The 20,843-nt window shown below is 41.4% G+C and overlaps 1 protein-coding gene across 4 annotated transcripts; it reads right to left on the bottom strand.

Moving 5' to 3' along the window:
* Window positions 1-217: 217 nt before the first annotated feature.
* LOC138982139 (uncharacterized) lies at window positions 218-20,600 on the bottom strand. 4 transcript variants are annotated; one of them, XM_070355357.1, is made up of 6 exons: window positions 14,832-14,967; window positions 13,661-14,252; window positions 12,214-12,375; window positions 9,171-11,217; window positions 8,152-8,376; window positions 218-6,305 (listed from the first exon to the last, which is right to left on the bottom strand). In XM_070355357.1, the coding sequence occupies exons 1-6, from the start codon at window positions 14,837-14,839 to the stop codon at window positions 6,109-6,111; spliced, it is 3,231 nt and encodes a 1,076-aa protein (XP_070211458.1). In that variant the 5' UTR covers window positions 14,840-14,967; the 3' UTR covers window positions 218-6,108. The 4 variants fall into 4 exon arrangements, with proteins under 4 accessions (XP_070211458.1, XP_070211459.1, XP_070211461.1 ...); XM_070355358.1 differs by having other exon boundaries at window positions 8,224-8,376; XM_070355360.1 differs by lacking the exons at window positions 218-6,305; window positions 8,152-8,376; window positions 9,171-11,217; window positions 12,214-12,375 and adding exons at window positions 18,384-18,440; window positions 19,662-20,600 and having other exon boundaries at window positions 13,881-14,252; window positions 14,832-15,425.
* Window positions 20,601-20,843: the final 243 nt, after the last annotated feature.

Raw genomic sequence — 20,843 nt, 5'->3', positions numbered from 1 at the left:
ATATGCACACAAAGCCTCGACTTGCTAACTTCAACCATCATAAGGTGGTCATGTGTGTATGGTAATGTTTACCTCCCTTAGATGGCCAAAGGGTTTTGTTTTGCTTTTCGTTTGTTTGTTTTTATGTCAGTCCGAGGACTACGATGAGCCTTTCTCTGAAACCTGATTCAGTTTGATGTTGGACATTTCACTGGAACAAAAAGAAACACACAAAACATTGTACAAAAACTGTTTATTATTCAACTGAAAGAACAAAACAACTTCTTAGTTAATTACTGGAATAGATCTGATACTTCACACCTGAAGTTTAAAACAAGTTTCAAACACAAATATAACTGAACAAGTTTCAAACTCAAAAAATAATTAAAGAAATTGAGGACAGCCCCATCTACTGAGACATGTTGCACAAATATGTTTTATGACATAATAGAGTGAAACAATTTTAATCATGAGAGAATGCTGACAGAGATGTCAAAATCAATATCAACTGTGCCATGGACTGAGAAAACAGTGAATGTCAGGGTTTTTTCATCGATTTTGATATAGTAATACATATTCTCTAGAAAAAAAAAAGAGAATCAGATTGAGTCTTAACAATCCTTTGTTCTTGATCTCTTTTTTTTCTTTTTTTTTCTTTTTTGTGTGCATATTTTCAAACTACAGCTGCCCTAAATGTATACAAAGCCTCGACCAAGGTACTAGAGCAACTGATAAATCAAGCGATTTCTTTTCGGCAGTGACAGATTTTGGGGAATTATTAGGACGTGAAATTCTCAGTTAACACACAATGTGAAAAAGAAAATGTGATTAAAGGGACACAAAAGCGTATGACTTTGTTTATTTCTTTTCTATCTGAAAGTCATTATTCAATTTCCAAATATACAACTTTAAAGTAAGCACAATTCCAAGCAGTCTCTGCTTTTGTGTCTTGAAACGGCACTGTTTTTACTTTTTTGATCACATCATTTTAAAACAAGAAAAGCAAACGCTCAGACGACTCTAATTTGAAATTACTACTTTGACGACACCCCTGTGACCTTGAATGAAGGTCAAAGTCATTCATATTTTGCATAATTGTAAATATCTTCTTCTTCTTCTTTGTTCCTGAGCTTTTTACTCTCAGGGTCACCTTATGGTGAGAGTTTTGCGAGCCACACAGTTTTTACCCCGCCACGTAGGCAGTGCGACGCCGACTTTGGTGGAAGGCGTGCTGGGTATCTTTGTGTTTCCGAGCCCCTAAACTTTTGATGGAAACTCGGGATCTTTAACGTGCGCACTGGTCTTCTGCATGCACATGCACACAAGGGTGGTACGATTCCGTCCTTTTAGAGTCTGCACTGAATGTTGACTCTGGAAATACAAAAAAAATACCTGGGGTTCAAACCCTCAGCGGCCAGACCGACTGGCTTACAAACCAGACGTGCTAACCACTACGCTACGTCCCCGCCATTGTAAATATCAATACAGGGCATATTCCTGCCAAGTTAATGGGGTTTAGGTTCCATAGCTTCCGAGAAAAGCCCAATGTTAAAGTTTGTGGAGGTCGGCGGAAAAGCAGAGTTACTACCCTTATTTTTTGTTGACTATGACAAACAAAGTATGAACGTGATCAGTTTGATGGGATGATCATGAGCAATCCTACAAAGTTTGATGCAATTCTGAAGAATAGTCTGTGAGATACAGAACCTCAGGTTTTTACCTTTCTTTCTTTATTTGGTGTTTAACGTCGTTTTCAACCATTCAAGGTTATATCGCGACGGGGAAAGGGGGGAGATGGGATAGGGGAAAGGGGGGAGATGGGATAAAGCCACTTGTTAATTGTTTCTTGTTCACAAAAGCACTAATCAAAAAATTGCTCCAGGGGCTTGCAATGTAGTACAATATATATGACCTTACTGGGAGAATGCAAGTTTCCAGTACAAAGGACTAAACATTTCTTACATACTGCTTGACTAAAATCTTTACAAACATTGACTATATTCTATACTTTCTTTCTTTCTTTCTTTATTTGGTGTTTAACGCCGTTTTCAACCATTCAAGGTTATATCGCGACGGGGAAAGGGGGGGGGGGGGGGGGGGGGAGATGGGATAGGGGAAAGGGGGGAGATGGGATAGAGCCACTTGTTGATTGTTTCTTGTTCACAAAAGCACTAATCAAAAAATTGCTCCAGGGGCTTGCAACGTAGTAAAATGTATTACCTTACTGGGAGAATGCAAGTTTCCAGTACAAAGGACTTAACATTTCTTACATACTGCTTGACTAAAATCTTTACAAACATTGACTATATTCTATACAAGAAACATTTAACAAGGGTAAAAGGAGAAACAGAACCGTTAGTCGCCTCTTACGACATGCTGGGTAGCATCTTTCTCGTCCCAACCAATATGGGACTCCCCCTAACCCGCGGGGGGTACTATATTCTATACAAGAAACACTTAACAAGGGTAAAAGGAGAAACAGAACCATTAGTCGCCTCTTACGACATGCTGGGAAGCATCGGGTAAATTCTTTCTCGTCCAATATGGGACTCCCTCTAACCCGCGTTTTTTTTTTTTTACCTTCTAAGCCCCCCTTTGTTTGTTTGTTTGTTTGTTTATTTGTTGCTTAACGTCCAGCCGACTACGCAGAGCCATATCAGGACGAGGAAGGGGGGGATGAAGGGGGCCACTTGTCAAGCGATTCCTGTTTACAAATGCACTAACCCATTACTTGTGTCCCAGCAGGCTTTAGTAAAACTAAATTAATACCTACTGGAAGATTACCAGTTTCCAGTATGTTAAAATAGGCTTAACCTATCTACTGCTGGACTTACATCAGAACACTAACAGATTAAACTATACATGAATCGCGAGACAAGCGGCAAGAGAAGAGATTTTTGGAAAAAATACAGGTGAATGAGCAAGAAGGCAGAAAAAAGAAAAGAATTCATGAAGAAAAAGAGAGCATGACAGGAAAGAGGAACCAAAAATCTACCTAACAGCAAACTAGAAAGCTCCTGCGGTTCCAAAAACAGGAGGGGCTTTTAATTTCATAACCGCAGTGCCCCACTGCGGGACTAAGCCCCCCTGTGACCTTGAAAAACGTCAAAAGTAATTCATATTAGGAACAGTTGTAAAGATCAAAACAGGGCATATTCCTGCCAAGTCTAAAAGATTTTGCTTCCATAGCTTCCAAGAAAAGCCCAATGTTAAAGTTTGTTGAGGTCGAGGTAAAAGCAGAGTTACTGCCTCTGTTTTGTTTGATGAATAGTCTCTAAGATACAGAACATCATTGTTTTCTTTGAAGCTGTGACCTTGAAAAAGGTCAAAGGTCATCCAATCAGGTATCAACCCATAGAGCTCAATGAGGGTCATCATCACACAAAGTTTGAAACATGTTACATATTGTTTCCATGTTAAGGGCAAATTGTTACAGTTTTGACATGGCCGTACAGCCAGACATACACGCGACATTACACAGACTCTTTATGATTCTTATGAGCCAAAAATTAGAAATCCCGAGAGATCAAGCACACACATCAAGCGCTTTCCCTGTACAGTCATGTCTCTCTACAAATAGTGCAAATCCTGAGAGATCAAGCATACAAATCAAGAGTTTTCCCTGTACAGTCATGTCTCCATAGAAAAAGTAGAACCCCTGAGAGATCAAGCACACAAATCAAGTTTTCCCTGTACAGTCATGTCTCCATAGAAAAAGTAGAACCCCTGAGAGATCAAGCATACAAATCAAGAGTTTTCCCTGTACAGTCATGTCTCCATAGAAAAAGTAGAACTCCTGAGAGATCAAGCACACAAATCAAGAGTTTTCCCTGTACGGTCATGTCTCAATACAAAAAGTAGATCTCCTGAGAGATCAAGCACACAAATCAAGAGTTTTCCCTGTACAGTCATGTCTCAATACAAAAAGTAGAACCCCTGAGAGATCAAGCATACAAATCAAGAGTTTTCCCTGTACAGTCATGTCTCAATACAAAAAAGTAGAAATCCTGCAAAATCAAGCACACATACCTTATAAGAAAGCTTAAAAGACAATACAAATTGATTCTGATTCTGAAAATTGATTCCGATTCTGATTCACACCAAGCGATTTCCATGTACAGTCATGTCTCTCTGCAAAAAGTATAAATCATGAGAGATCAAGCATACGTACAAATCAAGAGTTTTTCCTGTACAGTCATGTCTCAATACAAAACGTAGAACTCCTGAGAGATCAAGCACACAAATCAAGAGTTTTCCCTGTACAGTCATGTCTCAATACAAAACGTAGAAATCCCGAGAGATCAAGCACACAAATCAAGAGTTTTCCCTGTACAGTCATGTCTCAATACAAAACGTAGAAATCCCGAGAGATCAAGCACACAAATCAAGAGTTTTCCCTGTACAGTCATGTCTCAATGCAAAAAGTAGAACCCCTGAGAGATCAAGCATACAAATTAAGAGTTTTCCCTGTACAGTCATGTCTCCATACAAAAAGTAGATCTCCTGAGAGAGAAATCCCGAGAGATCAAGCACACAAATCATGTTTTCCCTGTACAGTCATGTCTCAATACAAAACGTAGAAATCCCGAGAGATCAAGCACACAAATCAAGTTTTCCCTGTACAGTCATGTCTCCATACAAAAAGTAGAACTCCTGAGAGATCAAGCATACAAATCAAGAGTTTTCCCTGTACAGTCATGTCTCCATACAAAAAGTAGAACTCCTGAGAGATCAAGCACACAAATCAAGAGTTTTCCCTGTACAGTCATGTCTCAATACAAAACGTAGAAATCCCGAGAGATCAAGCACACAAATCAAGTTTTCCCTGTACAGTCATGTCTCAATGCAAAAAGTAGAACTCCTGAGAGATCAAGCACACAAATCAAGAGTTTTCCCTGTACGGTCATGTCTCAATACAAAAAGTAGATCTCCTGAGAGATCAAGCACACAAATCAAGAGTTTTCCCTGTACAGTCATGTCTCAATACAAAAAGTAGAACCCCTGAGAGATCAAGCATACAAATTAAGAGTTTTCCCTGTACAGTCATGTCTCAATACAAAAAAGTAGAAATCCTGCAAAATCAAGCACACATACCTTATAAGAAAGCTTAGAAGACAATACAAATTGATTCTGATTCTGAAAATTGATTCCGATTCTGATTCACACCAAGCGATTTCCATGTACAGTCATGTCTCTCTGCAAAAAGTATAAATCCTGAGAGATCAAGCATACTAATCAAGAGTTTTCCCTGTACAGTCATGTCTCAATACAAAACGTAGAAATCCTGAGAGATCAACCACACTGTTAGGAAACGCTGTCGTTGCTGAGCTTTGGTTTAGTTTTGTGTGTTGCATGTAGTTGACTTTTTTGTACTTTGTGGGAAAGTACCGATATTATATTTTGTAAACACAATATTTATGTTTGGACGAGAATGCAGGTGAACTTTCTAATTATTCCGGATGCTGGCGCTCACGTGGTGCGCAGGGTGTTATGGGTAACTGAGCAAGGTCAGTTCATAGCAACGGCTATGGCTTTTCGTTTTGCTTGGTTACCACCCTTCTAAGGGCAGGTATTTTGAGTGTTTTTTTCGACATCTAGCATGTGAGATTGAAGTCAATGTATTTATGAGAATTGGAGTAAGAATATGTAATTTAATGGCTTTTGTCAAAATCAGTAAACACAGCTGAGAACTAATTCTCAACTGATAAAAAAAACTGTGTCTTAGAATGACTAGAACTGAATGATGTTCCTGACAATACTCTGTTAACAAAAAGTGACAACCACAGCATGAACAACAGTGATCTCAATGACTAGTCGACTCGCACGGTTGGCCTAGTGGTAAGGCGTCCGCCCCGTGATCGGGAGGTCGTGGGTTCGAACCCCGGCCGGGTCATACCTAAGACTTTAAAATTGGCAATCTAGTGGCTGCTCCGCCTGGCGTCTGGCATTATGGGGTTAGTGCTAGGACTGGTTGGTCCGGTGTCAGAATAATGTGACTGGGTGAGACATGAAGCCTGTGCTGCGACTTCTGTCTTGTGTGTGGCGCACCTTATATGTCAAAGCAGCACCGCCCTGATATGGCCCTTCGTGGTCGGCTGGGCGTTAAGCAAACAAACAAACAAAAAATGACTAGTCCTTGCACCTGTTCTTTTGGATTCTGTTTCTTACAAAATCTTTGACGTTTCGCCACGTCCTGTTCTTGAGAGCCTTATCCTCTATGAGACACTTGACAATAACCTCTTTGCCAGGCAGATGACCCAGGAGGATGTAGCTTTCCAGGTGTCTGAGCACAGCGCTGACTTCATCATCAGACCAGGCTTTCCTTGCTGCACAGAGAAAAATGATACAATGCTTGAGAATTTCCTCAGATTAAACACAGACAACACCACAACAGACAGCAAACAATTACAAAAGCACTACCTTCACAACTTATGTCATGGCACTGGGGAATAGAACTGTCCAAAACAAACTTTCAGAAAAAGCACATTCCAAAAATACGTAAAATTGTATTGTATAATGCACAAGAAGAGAAAGTTTTCCAGTCATGTGTCAGTAACTTGTAACTTGTTTTTCATGTGGGTTCTGAGCAGACGAAAACCAAGGAAGCCTTGTCAAATGTTTACATTTCTATGCACATTTGGTCAGTGATTTGACGAAAAGCTCGCGCTCAGACATGCAAGTTCCGCAAAGACTGATAACTTACTAAAAAAGAAGAGCAAACGCTCGATTGAGTCACTTTCGACGTAGAAAAAGGTCATGGTGGTCGAAACATTATCAAAACATAGGTCAAAGGTCAACTTAACATGGATATAAGTGTACATCATACCCGAGTACGCTAGTACTTGGGCTCAGCAGACTTTAATTGTGTGTCTGTCTGTCTGTCTGTCTGTCTGGATTTAACAGCTTATTGCTGGGAAACTACTGGGCGCAGTTCGTTCAAAAGTTGATACACTAACTTGATAATAGGTCCGATTGATCGTATTAAAACTTCATAATGTTAGCTGGGACCTAAATGCGAAATAATCCACAAAAACGACTCTTGGCGGTGGGCGCAATTCGCGGTGGGATAGAACTGCTGTTCGGCTAATAGAACTGCCAGCCAGCCACCGACACCTACAGGCTTTGCGTGCATGTGCCACTTCGCGTGCGCGCGACCTGAAGTTAGCACTCTAGGCATTTGAGTTCACTGGCAAAATTGTCAGAGTTAATGGCTTGGTGGAAAGCACGTCCGCCTATGGCCAAAGTGATCCGGGTTCGATTCCCGGCATAGGCGATTTATTTTATCTATTTTTTTAAAATTCTTGTTTACTATTGTTTATCCCCGAGTACGCTAGTACTTGGGCTCAGCAGACTTTAATTTTTCACAAAAACGACTTAACAGTGGGAGGAATTCACACCGGCGGGGCAACACGCAGCCTGATAGAACAGCCAGCCAGCTCGCTGGTTATTTCCCGCATCATCACACGCACGCAGAGGATTTTTGTAGGTCAGGTTGTGGGAAAGTCCACAATGTTCCACAGGGGAACTGGTTGTGTTTGTATTGTTTATTTTCTCACAGTGATGTTGATGGTTTTTACACATATTATGAGGAACTTTTCTCAGATGTTGGATCCCGAGACCAGCCTCTCGTTTACGATTGTAGAGATCGATCAGCACACACAGAACAATCGCTTAAGTTTAATTTCAGAAACCAACATTCACACCACAGGCATTCCAAACATTTATATTGTTAAGTTATGAAGAGGGTCGGCAGTATATTTTTCACTGTGATCAAATAAAAGAGAAAGGCCAGTCACCACACACATCCTCGGCTCGCATGCAATGCATTTATATAGCAAAGGGAATGCCTGTAATTCACACAGAGCAATCACTTGGTCTTAAACGTGCACAAGACAAAAACTTTCATACTGGGGGAGCGAGCCAGTCTGAAGAGTACTCGGGTCCAGCGCGAGCGTTTTTTATTCCTTCAATTATCCGATCCTCTGAATAATAATTATACATTATTCACTGCTGTTTGATGCGTCGAGGTCAGATGCCATGATTGTTTCACCTGTCAGTGCAAAAGTTACCCCGAAGTCCGTAGGGCTGAGGGGCAACATTTGCACCGACAGGTGAAACAATCATGGCATCTGACCTCGACGCATCAAACAAAGGTGAAAAATGAGAGCGTACCACCAGAAGACTGAAGCGATCCAGGTGACTGTGTCGCACCAGAAGACTGAAGCGATCCAGATGAGAGCTTACCACCAGAAGACTGAAGCGATCCAGGTGACCGTGTCGCACCAGAAGACTGAAGCGATCCAGATGAGAGCGTACCACCAGAAGACTGAAGCGATCCAGATGACCCTGTCTGGCCACACAGCTGCGGATATCCAGTGAAGTTGTGGTGTCCTTGTCCTGAAATAAAAAAAAAGAGTAAAATTAAAAAGTCTCTTTTTGGATACCAGGGCCGTGGTTTACTTAAAAATGCTGTCAGGGTCTCCGCCAAGTTGTGGGAAGAAACAAACATCTTGACAAAAGTCTCGCAATAACTTTGACCAATCATACAAGCGCTCAATTCCCACCGTGTTAAACGTAAACCAGCTGCTCAAAATGCAGCCCTTCCCAGTCTGTGTCCGTACAATTTGACGGTTTTGACCCTTTCAATACGTATCAGATTTACGCCGTCGACCTGCTCCACTGAATTTAACAAGTTTTCCAACGAAACAAAAGTTTTACCGACAATAAACTTCCAGATCCATCTTCTTTAGCCAAGTAGGCAACGACGAAAACGTAAAAAAACAAACGATGGCGGTCAGTCTCGAGAGAACTGATTACTAAGATTAGTCATACAAGCACACAAGTCCCGTGCATCTTTTGAGCCGAGTTCAATACGTGATTTATGGCTCGCGCTTGCTGGCTTCTGATTGCGCGGTGCAATAATATTAAAATAAGGCTCACGATTGCTGGCTTTTGATTGTGGTTCAATAATATTAAAATAAGGCTCGCGCTGGGCTGCATTTGATTGGAGTAGAGTTTTGACTTGATTGACAGGTGGTAGGGTCCATTCAGCTCCTGCTGTGTTAATTAACAGTTTAACGAAAAAATCCTGCCTTAGTATGGCCACCAGCTCATCTCCTCTAGTGCTTGTCAATGAAATTTGATACCAAGCATTATATAGAAACAAATCATTTTCTAATTAGTTCAAATACCTTTTTGTGAGGCTGCTGTTTGAGGATGGGTATCTTCTTCATCGTCGTCGTTCTCCTCGTCAACAATGATGTCATCGCTGATGTCGACACTGTCCAGAGAAGTTGGGTTTGTTATTTCTCCTTTCTCCAACTGAATGAGAAGTTTTGCCACTTTCGTCACTTGAAGCGCTGCAGAAGGTAATCTATAGTAACGTCTGTGTGTGCGAATGTCATGACCCAGAAACTGAGCAACAACGTCAAGCTCATTGTCTGCAAGATTGTAGAGTTGAGTCATTGTGGCTACGTGCTTTCTCAAGGATGTGGACGTAATAAGTTCAGGGTGCTGCAAATCTGCTTGTTGGCAATGAATCTTCAGAGTGTCACTTCCGCGAATGTGTCCATTTCTATCACCATGACCAAAGCAGCTTTGAGAGAAAACAAAGTTGTTTGTTTCAGGAATGCCAGCTTCTTGACGAGATGCAATGAGTGTTTCAAAAGAATCTACCAAATTTGCTGTCAGCAAAATTGGAACGATTGTGCCAGTTTTGCCAATAATCTCCACCCTTTGTAATGATTTACTCAAAGCTTGTTCAAATGAAGGCAAGCTGTGCAGAATGTCATCACTTGTATCAAGCTGACGGTTTTCAAAATCTTGAACTTTCATTTTGGACACTTCTCCAGATCTTCGGCGGTTGAAGAGGATCACTTGACTGAGTAGAGCTTTACAAAGTGAATGTCGAGCTGTTGTTTTGTCCCGAGAAGAAGAAGCGTTTTTCATGTCCTTTTTTGCATCCTCTGCAACCTGTGATAGGTGCGACGAGAGCTTTTGTATATCTTTCGAGAGTGGAAGTCGCTGCACATTGTTCTGATGTCTTCTGTAAAGAGTTCTTGCGGCTGACGACGAAACCCATTCATTCCACCGAACATCGAAGACTTCTATGAAGTGCTTGCACTGCTGTCTCAGTTGCATGTCATTTTGCTCAATGGCCTTTGCTTGCATCAACAAGGTGCATCTTTTCAAAGTGTGGCCAATTTTCTTTGCCGTTGATGGGTTTTTGAAGTCGGACGACTCTTTTGAAAATTCACAAAGTACACGTGTAGCTTGGACAATAGTACTGAACATGTCCGGTTTCAGAAAATCAATCAACTGTCCATTCTGATTGCCACTTTCTTTCCTGAGTGCAAGTACAAGGCGTGCTATTTCTCTCAGTTTATTTCGAATGTAAGCATGTCGATCGGAATCAAACCCATTCTTCCTCGTCTCTCGCAGTGCAAGTTCCCGAATCGTTATATCTGTTTTAACAATCATGCCCACTGGGTCATTTTTCACATGTTCCAATATTTCACGCAGCTTTTCTTCGTCATGGTCCCTGGTGATTTTACTCCCCGGGACAGCAGGAAGAAGAAGTCTTCCAGCAACAACCTTTCCTTTTGAAGACTTGCAACAGGGTTTTACGCACTTATGACGGTACATGTCCTTCGAATTGAAATAACCGTAACACTCTGGACAAGGTACAAAGTCTTTCACTTGCTTTTCTTCTTTGGCACTTTTGCGCTTTACCACAATTTCCCCTTTGCCTTCTTCCCAAACTTTCCGGTTATGCCTATGATCCCCTAAATTTCTCATCTTTGACAATTCTTTTTTCTTGTCTTTCCTCGATGCATGAAACAATGGAACAAGAATGGACTCATCTCTGTGAAAACTATTGAAATGTCTTTCCAACTTTGTTGTAGACAAACCACACACAAGACACCAATGAGATTTATCTTTTTTCTTCTTTTTTGGTCCATCTCCTGAACTTTGATCAACAGTAAAGCCAGTAATTTCAGGCTCTTGCTTGTCAGAGGAAGAATGACATGTGGAAGAAATATCGCAACGTTGCAATGTTGACGGAGCATTTGGATTTTCAAGTGGAACCGATAAGTAAGGAAAAGGGGAGGGTATTGTTTGCTCATTTACAGCAGAACTGTCAGAGTCAGAAACATGGTCCTTTTGAGACTCATCGTTGGGAATCCATGTTGGGTCTGTGTCCGACAAATCGTAGTCCGAACTGGCACTGTCTTTGTCCTGAAACATAAATGAAAGGGGTTTAGGTAAGAGAGCATGGGTCGTTAGTCAAGTAATTGCTGAATGCCTTTCAATTGGAGTTATTTCTAAGATCGTCTCAAACACAACTGCACCGTTGTCAATCTCACCACGTGCTTCAAATTCTTTCTGTATCATTCCTTATTGAAGTTATTCCCATGAACATAATTAATTTTCCAAAGTATTCTTATTTCGGTGACAAGATGGTAACTTCTTCTTTTTCTACCTCTGTGTTCCTGAGCTTTTTACTCTCAGGGTCACCTTATGGTGAGTCTTGCATGCCACACTGTTTTTACCCCGCCACTCAAGTGACTCATAAATTATCTTTCTGAAATTTACAGCTGTAATTGTTTTAGTTTGTTTAACTGTTCAATACATTTATAAGCAAGCTGTTGTTTTAAACTTTGACTAGTATTTTCTGCTTCTCTCTCTCTCTGATTTTTTCTCCATTGCTCAAGATCGAAAGTCAATGCCCTCATTTGAAATTCGTATACCCCCAAATGATTTTTCTTTGTTTTTATACCCCCAAGCAAGCAATAATAACGTGATTTTTTAATTTATTACGTGAAATACCCTCAATTGTACGTGATGGGAAACACTGTAAAACAATATGCAATAAGCTTAAATCTTCTTTACAATTCAGCCAAACTATATATATCCTCTGTAGGATTAAGTCTCACTCTGGTAAGTTGCCGTAAAACAGTTCAGGGGACTACCACTATATTGCGGTCCAGTATATTGTGAATTCGGCTATATCGCACCAACATGCTTGTAGCCCACTTGAACACAAGTGTTTTTAAATGCCTTCCACTACAACGCAAATACATATCGCGGTCCAATCTCTTGTACTTCCTTTGCAGATTTATTTTCCGCAACAGAGAATCGAATCGTCCCAGTAGGCTATCAGTGAAAGGCGACAGTTTTCTCGCCTTTGTTAACTCGGTAAGGGTTTTTCGGACATATATGTAAACTGCTGACCTGGATGAGCCTGTCACGTGGGCGAAGGCGTCCATCGGAAAGTGCCGGATCCTGCACCCCGGCCTTGATGTAGCGGCCCCCTGTGGTGCTGGCACACCCAACCACCGTGAAGCCCAGGCCTCCCGCCGAGCTCTTCTCTAAATCCACCGTGAAATCCTGTAACTGACAAAGGGTAGAGAAATGATTCAATCTCTTCTCTAGATCCACCATAAAATCCTGTTACTGATGCAGGGTAGTAGAATGATTTTTTTCTTTCTTTCTTGAACTTTTTACTGTGTCAGGGTTGCCTTATGGTGAGAGTATTGCGTGCCACACTGCTTTTCCTACCCCGCTACGCGGGCAGCAAGACGCCAACTTCAGGGGAAGGCGTGCTGGATATCTTTGTGTTTCCGAGCCCCTAGACTTTCGCGGGAAACTCGGGATCTTGAAGTTTAAAATGTGCATTAATCTTTCTGCATGCGTTAGCACACGAGGGTGGTACAAACCTTCTGGTCTCCCCTCAAGTTGATTCTGGTACCTGGGCTCGATCCACAGTCAGCCAAATCAACCAGACGCTCCAACCAACAACGCTACAACCCCCGACAAGTGATTTCATCTCTTCTATCCACCGTAAAATCCTGCAACTACCACAGGGTTGTGAAATTCTCAGGCATTGTACAAAGTCGGAAGCAACTTTCGCTGAAAAGTTGCTTCTTGAACAATTCTCCATCATTTTCTGCAAAGATTTCACACTAATTGACTAAACACTAAAACAGGCTAAGAAATGGTGGTTCCAATCGGACAGACTTTGCTGATATCCGCAAATTTGTTGAAGGGTACCATGTGCCTGAATGATGTAATCCACCGCAAAAAAGCAAGAAAGTGTTATTGCCGGGAATTCTAGTCCACAGGAAAAATCCTGTAACTGACACAGGGTAATGAAATCTACTGCAGAAATGTAAAAAGCCATTTCAAAGAAAGCAAAATAAATGCATAAGTGATCCCTCTCAACTAAAATTTGGGTTCAGAATGGAAAATGATGAAATGACCTGTCCCCCAGACTAAAACTTCCATTGCAATATCTTAGGTGTGTGCAATGCAGTGAAATTTCTTACCTATAACAGTATAAGCATATAATTATGATAATCTATTCGAGTAAAAAGTAAGTAAAAACAAATTTTAAAAAATGGAAGTAAAAGCTTTATACAATAGGGGTGAAATTTGTACATGTCAGCCCACATATTAGACTTAGCATTCATTTTTACTATAGTTTTATCCCTCCATGTTCGACTTGGAGGTACTACAAGCTTTAATGTGTCTGTCTTTCCCAACTGTTGTTTAGGTAACCCTGGGTTTCGTATTTGAACACCCCTGTTTTGTCATTGAAGTAACTTGCCAGAAAAACAACAGTTTTGTCTTTTTATAAACTCATAACTGATGAGTGAGGGGGAAAAGAAAAAAGGATTACCTGGTCATCGTTCAAGATCTCTTTCTTATCAGCAGTTTGACTGTTTTCAGTCACAGCGGTGTTGGTCACTCTCTCCTGACACATGAGCACAACGACAGAATCCGCCGAGCACACGCTGGCCGGAGATTTGTTCTTTATCGTATCAGCCGGAGACACATCTCCCTTGTCGCCGCCACGACCTCTGCTAAGGTTGTCGAGGAGACTGTCGTCAGCAGCAGCTGCCACAATGAAGGCTGCGTCAAGGTCAAAATCTTCATCACCACCATCAACGTCATGGTGATATTTTTCAGCAACGGTGTAAATCCTCTCAAACTCTGATCTAGAACTGTCCAAGACATCAGAGTTGATGTCGCTTTCAGTGTTGTTGGATTGTTCTTCCACTCGCAGCTCCCTCAGGTTGAGGGGAGGGGGCTGGGCGACGATGGAGATGTTGTGCTTGTTGACGGGCGTGGCAGCCGACGAGGCGAAGGCTGACGGAGGGGAGATGGGGGTTTCCCGACCCCTCTGCGATGGAGAAGGAGTCGGCAGCATGTAAGGCTGGCTGGGACTGGTGTTGTTGTTGTCTTTCCTGCAGTGAAAGTCTCTCCTGAACCTGAAAGTTTCATGAATAAAAAGTTGAGAGTTTTCCTTCAAGCTAACAGAAAAATAAGCTCTGTACTTATCTAGTCAATCACAATCCGGTTTATTACTGTAGATTTGCTATTGTGTTACTGAACAGAAAGGCTAGTTATCTCACTTATTTTTTTGATGACATAATTTGTAAAACGCTAAAGATGTTACTAATTTGATGTAAAGAACAATTCTACCAAGTTTGAAACAAATCCGATGAATAGTTTCAGAGATCTATATAACATTTCCAATTTTTCCTTCGAGGTTGCCCTGTGAATGATCTTAACAAGGGTCAACAAAACTAATGTTAAAGCGTTGGGGGTAATGATCAAACAAATTTTGAACTCAGTCACTTTTACTATAGTTTTATCTCTCCATGTTCGACTTGGAGGTACTACAAGCTTTAATGTGTCTGTCTTTCCCAACTGTTGTTTAGGTAACCCTGGGTTTCGTATTTGAACACCCCTGTTTTGTCATTGAAGTAACTTGCCAGAAAAACAACAGTTTTGTCTTTTTATAAACTCATAACTGATGAGTGAGGGGGAAAAGAGAAAAGGATTACCTGGTCATCGTTCAAGATCTCTTTCTTATCAGCAGTTTGACTGTTTTCAGTCACAGCGGTGTTGGTCACTCTCTCCTGACACATGAGCACAACGACAGAATCCGCCGAGCACACGCTGGCCGGAGATTTGTTCTTTATCGTATCAGCCGGAGACACATCTCCCTTGTCGCCGCCACGACCTCTGCTAAGGTTGTCGAGGAGACTGTCGTCAGCAGCAGCTGCCACAATGAAGGCTGCGTCAAGGTCAAAATCTTCATCACCACCATCAACGTCATGGTGATATTTTTCAGCAACGGTGTAAATCCTCTCAAACTCTGATCTAGAACTGTCCAAGACATCAGAGTTGATGTCGCTTTCAGTGTTGTTGGATTGTTCTTCCACTCGCAGCTCCCTCAGGTTGAGGGGAGGGGGCTGGGCGACGATGGAGATGTTGTGCTTGTTGACGGGCGTGGCAGCCGACGAGGCGAAGGCTGACGGAGGGGAGATGGGGGTTTCCCGACCCCCCTCTGCGATGGAGAAGGAGTCGGCAGCATGTAAGGCTGGCTGGGACTGGTGTTGTTGTTGTCGTTCCTGCAGTGAAAGTCTCTCCTGTACCTGAAAGTTTCATGAATAAAAAGTTGAGAGTTTTCCTTCAAGCTAACAGAAAAATAAGCTCTGTACTTATCTAGTCAATCACAATCAGGTTTATTACTGTAGATTTGCTATTGTGTTACTGAACAGAAAGGCTAGTTATCTCTCTTATTTTTTTGATGACATAATTTGTAAAACGCTAATGTTACTAATTTGATGTAAAGAATTCTACCAAGTTTGAAACAAATCCGATGAATAGTTTCAGAGATCTATATAAAATTTCCAATTTTTCCTTCGAGGTTGCCCTGTGAGTGATCTTAACAAGGGTCAACAAAACTAATGTTAAAGCGTTGGGGGTAATGATCAAACAAAATTTGAACTCGGTCACTTTTATAGTTTCCGAGAAAAGTCCAACCTTAAGGTTGTGACACGTCATCCGTCTGGCCAGACTAAACACTGGCCGATTACAATTGAGTCACTTTTACTCAAGTGACTAAGAAACAGGATTTTGCTTTAAATTTCACCACAAAAGTTACAAAAATGGCTTTATTAAGCGGCTTTTTCTTAAGCATAACATATAGTGGACATTCCGGACCCTAAAAAATTCAGTTTTTAAAGTGGCTGGCTTTATCAACCGCAGCTTTATTAAGGATGGATTAATTCGTTGAAGTGTCTCTCACAGAATCAGCCGGGCTTTCAGGACTGTCACAGTCATTGTGTAATTAAGACAACCTGTAAATTACAGCCACAATTATGGCTGCAATGAGGAGAAATCAATATTTTATCATTTAATTTTGAAGCGCATCTAAAGTCACTGTTCACAGTACTTGCCACCAGGGCTAGAAATTAACCTTTTTCCTTGAGTGCAACCCGGGCCCATTACTGAAAAAGTTTGAGTGCCCTGATGGAACTATGGGTGCCTTCTGTTGACTAAAAGTCATTGTTTTCGATTTTTTTGCGTGCAAATCGGGCACCTTTGACGCGAACTTTGCGTGCCCGTCACCAACTTTCCGTGCAAAATTCACCAGGCACCCGTTAATTTCGAGCCCTAGCCACTGAGCACAACACAGTGACACATCAAACGGCTTTCTTTCTTTGAAAAAAGCGCACGCTGGGCAGTGAAAAAGCGTGCAGACTTACAGTCAGTCGCACTCGCAGAGACTCAAGGACAAATGCGCTGCGGAGAAATTCGCCTTTGTGGGACTGGGGTCTTATTAAGTTGGTTTCCAAGTCAAACTAAGTGAAAATTAAATACAGTGGTACTCCCCATGTAAGACCTCCCAAAATCTGACAAATTTAGGTCTTAAAAGGGGGGGGGGTCTTACAAGGGGGGTGAGGTCAGGTCAGAAAAAGACAGTGAGAGAGAAAAAATCAGTGACAGAGAGAAAGAGAGAAATACCTTCAGGGTCCGTCGAAGTTGTGGCATAATTACAGTTGTGGTTTGGTGAATTAATTTGATAATCTAATTCAATAAAAAGCAAGAGGTATGTATTTTTTCTGTTTTTTTTTTTTACTTTAATTGTATCCTCTACATGTATTTAAAAAAATATTTGGGAGTCAAAAGAGTTTATGTTCATATGGGTGTCAGTATTTGGAAGAGGACTATACACCTGTCACAAAACCAACTCCAAACGCGTTCGTTGAGGTCACCATAAATACATTTCCTTGCCTTGGAGTATTTGCGGTCACAATTTTCGCCGGTCTCCCATCGATTGACCACGTTTTCTTGGTCGCTGACGATCGATTGAATCTGAGTTTTTCCTACCTCAAACGACCGCGCGATCGAAATTGCTGTTTCGCCCTTACGGCTCCGTTTCACCACTTCCACCCTCTGTTCCAGAGTCAAAAATGTCCTCTTCTTTCCGCGCGATTGAGTGTTTGAAGTTGAAGGAGAGTTCGAAGCCATGGTTGAAGAAGAAGATCGTTGATGCTCGCGCGTGTGTTTGTTGATTTTTCGAAAGGAAGTGGACAAAGAACAAAGTTCCTCCCAAGAACAATCAGGGACTGGAACGAGACCCCTTCATCCCTCCTCCTCTCACACCCCCAGGCCCCAGACTCCTGCATTGCGCAGGAGTCGAGTTCCTGCATTGTGCAGGAACTCCCCAGCCCCCAGTAGATTCTAGCTAGGTTTTTTTTTTTTCTTTTTTTTTTCCACTCTTTGGAATCTGCAACCCTCCACAATGTGACATAATGGTCACCCTAAATGACCGTGGTCACAATATGGAAGAAGAAGAAGAAGAAGAAGAAGAAAGAAAAGGGCATGTTGGGATCGTAAAATTGTGAACGCCGGACATGCGCAATCGAGACCTAAACGCGTCGTCTGTTATATTTCCGGCCGAGTGATTTTTGCGATCTTTTTTCAGTGATTCAAGCAAAACGTTACGATTTTTTGTTAGGTTTTGATTTGAAAATGTCGTTACAAGGTCGCAAATTGTAACAACTAGTCGGTCGCAAATCGGGTTCTGGGGGGAGTCGGCCATGGGGGTGATTTATATAGCAAAACTAATCCGTCAGCAAGAATGAGGTCTGAGAAGGGAGAGGGTCTCTGATGGGGGGGTCGTTCGTCGGGAGTACCACTGTATTCATAAATTAATAGCTCATCAATGCGGCCATAATTCTGGCTGTAATTTACAGTTTGGCTTAATTACAACATGACTGTTATGTACAGCCTTAAAGACCGAGAGATTCTGTGAGAGAGAATTAACCGACTGTGTATCTTTAAGCGGCGTCCACTATATTTCTTTTCAGTCTACCTAAAGTTTCAGACCCACTCTTTTGGTCAAGATGTCAAAGTATACTATCGTGGTGTTACTTGACATTTCTGTGTGTATACGTAAACCAAATTATCAGTTAAAGAACAATTTTTTTTACCAGAGGAATTTTAAATATATATTAAATAAGAAAACCAACATAACAAGTAATACTTAAGAACCTGCATTTCCCTGCAACATTTTCTTTAAAAAAAAGTATATATTTACTCACATGAGAAATTTTAATCTTCTTGCGGGACAATTCCACCATCACTTGCCCTCTTGTCATCTGAAAAAAAAGGTGTAAGTACTGTAAGATAAAAAGAAAGTGAGTATTTCATTGTTTGATGTTTCAAACATCAAACACATTTGGCCAAAAAATAGTGTCTGTGTCTGTTAACGAAGATAAAGACAAATAATTTATACAATTGCAAGTCAGTATTTGGTTATCTATTTTTTTCCATTTCATATAAGGAATTTGTTTTTGTGAATTAAACAATTTGGCGGGCATCACTCCTGCTGTACTTCCAGAACAATTTTGTTTTCACTTGTTTTATCATTCTGATTTTTTTCTCCAGGTATTTTTGAGGGAACTTCTTGGTTCGAACCTAAACGTAGGGACGATCAGAAGTCAAGTAGACAGTTAGTTTTACCCAATAATATTTTCAGTTACTTTTTAACGGTATTCATCTAATCCTTCAAAAACTACAGTGAAGGTTAACAAGAGCATGTTACATAAAGATCTACATAAAACAATGAGGAACATGCACACCAACTTTTATGTTGAGAAGTGAAATCAATCAGTTTCAACGCACAATTGCTGACTTCCCTTAGATGTATGTAATTATCGTGCTATCACTTAAAGTTAAAAAGATTATTAAATCACACCTGTAAGTAATCACAAAGTTACCACATCGAAAGTGTAGAAGTTATCACTTTTCAATCGCCGCAAAGGAAAAACCTATTCCAAAATGGTGAATCCGCAAATGTTTTCATTCATGCAGTTACTTTAGCATGCACGTTGCCCCCCCCCCCCCCCCCCCCCCACACACACACACACACACAACCGATATCAGCCGTATTGCTGGCTTTGCGATATTGCTAAAGACAATGCCCTAGTTTTCAATCAAAATGAGGCACTTCCCCAATGAGACAGATTATGAAGTAGCAGACGACAACATGTATGGTTTTCAAATGTGTGTCTGCAGCGTAAGTGAAGCTGTCAAAGATTCTGAAAAGGTGCCTTTGTAGAAATGCGCCATTTTCGCTGAATAGAAGTCGAAACCATGATCAGTTGATAACGTCCTGGATTTTTACAACAGATCTAGTCTAACTCTAACCACTTCTGAATTAAATTTCGTCACCAATGAAAATCTTAGGCAGAACAAATTGCAACCCGAAAAGTGCATTAGCATGATAACTCATGTAGCACTAATAACCTATGTCCCGACTGTATGTGTGAGGAATATTATTCACCCACGAATTTTTTCTCTCACTTCCACGCACCTACCGTATTTTGATCTGGTTATTTTTCAAACAACAGCACTCAGACGATTACTTTAGGGTTGCGGTGAAAGCCCAACCTGTATCCTTTCAAGTTCAGTTGGTTTCGAGGTGATCAGACAAAGCGAAGGACACTAAAACAATCAGAGTTTGACAGCCTTGAACGATTTCAGGCGATCTCCCTTGCGGCCATCTTTGCAGGTTTGCTTGACTCAGTTACTTGCCCTTTGCACGCCGTGTGCTATCCATCAGTCATCTTCTTTCAATTTGTTCCTCAAAGTTTTCATTTCAATTTAACAAATGTAAAACTAAGTAAAACTGGGTCTTTCGATTGATAAACTCATTCACTCGACGATGGACGTCGTCAGCTCGTTGAGTCAAGTTTTACGATTTCAACAAACTTCCGGTTACGCGACAACATCGCTGTGACGTCATGATAAAAAAAACAAGACTTCTTTACAAACCAACGTAATTTACAACTACTTCAAAATTATATGTCAACAAAATATATGTAGACTATATCATGCTTTCGTATATTATAAACATTAATCATCCAAATTAAACATACCGGCCTCTTTCGGTCACATCGGCTTCGCTGCTCTTGCCGCCGCTCTCTCCCTGCGGTGTCCATTTTCAGTGTCAACTGAAGTTTTGGCGCGCCGAACTTGTGTGTGAACTTGTGTGAGGAATTTTACCGTGTATGCGCGGTCACCTATTACGCAAGAGGTGTGTAAAAAACATGCATCCGTGACATTTTACCTCCATTTTCCTGCCTGACGTAAAACGAAACGAAACTTAATTTGGGGGTATTTATTGACCGTTTTATACGGCTTTTGACAATATTTCCCTATGCTGCCGGCAGGATATACCGACCCGGCATCCTAATGAGGGTGTGTAAACTTGCAAAAGGCAGCTTAACGGGGCTCACACAAACACACACACACACACACACTTGGCAACATCGGCACGGTTGGCCTAGTGGTAAGGCGTCCGCCCCGTGATCGGGAGGTCGTGGGTTCGAACCCCAGCCGGGTCATACCTAAGACTTTAACATTGGCAATCTAGTGGCTGCTCCGCCTGGCGTCTGGCATTATGGGGTTAGTGCTAGGACTGGTTGGTCCGGTGTCAGATTAATGTGACTGGGTGAGACATGAAGCCTGTGCTGCGACTTGTGTCTTGTGTGTGGCGC

This window comes from Littorina saxatilis, linkage group LG12, assembly GCF_037325665.1.
Source record: "Littorina saxatilis isolate snail1 linkage group LG12, US_GU_Lsax_2.0, whole genome shotgun sequence".
NCBI classification, from domain to species: Eukaryota; Metazoa; Mollusca; class Gastropoda; order Littorinimorpha; family Littorinidae; genus Littorina; species Littorina saxatilis.
Note: the sequence above shows the minus strand (reverse complement) of the source record. Positions and strands in the feature narration are given on the sequence as shown.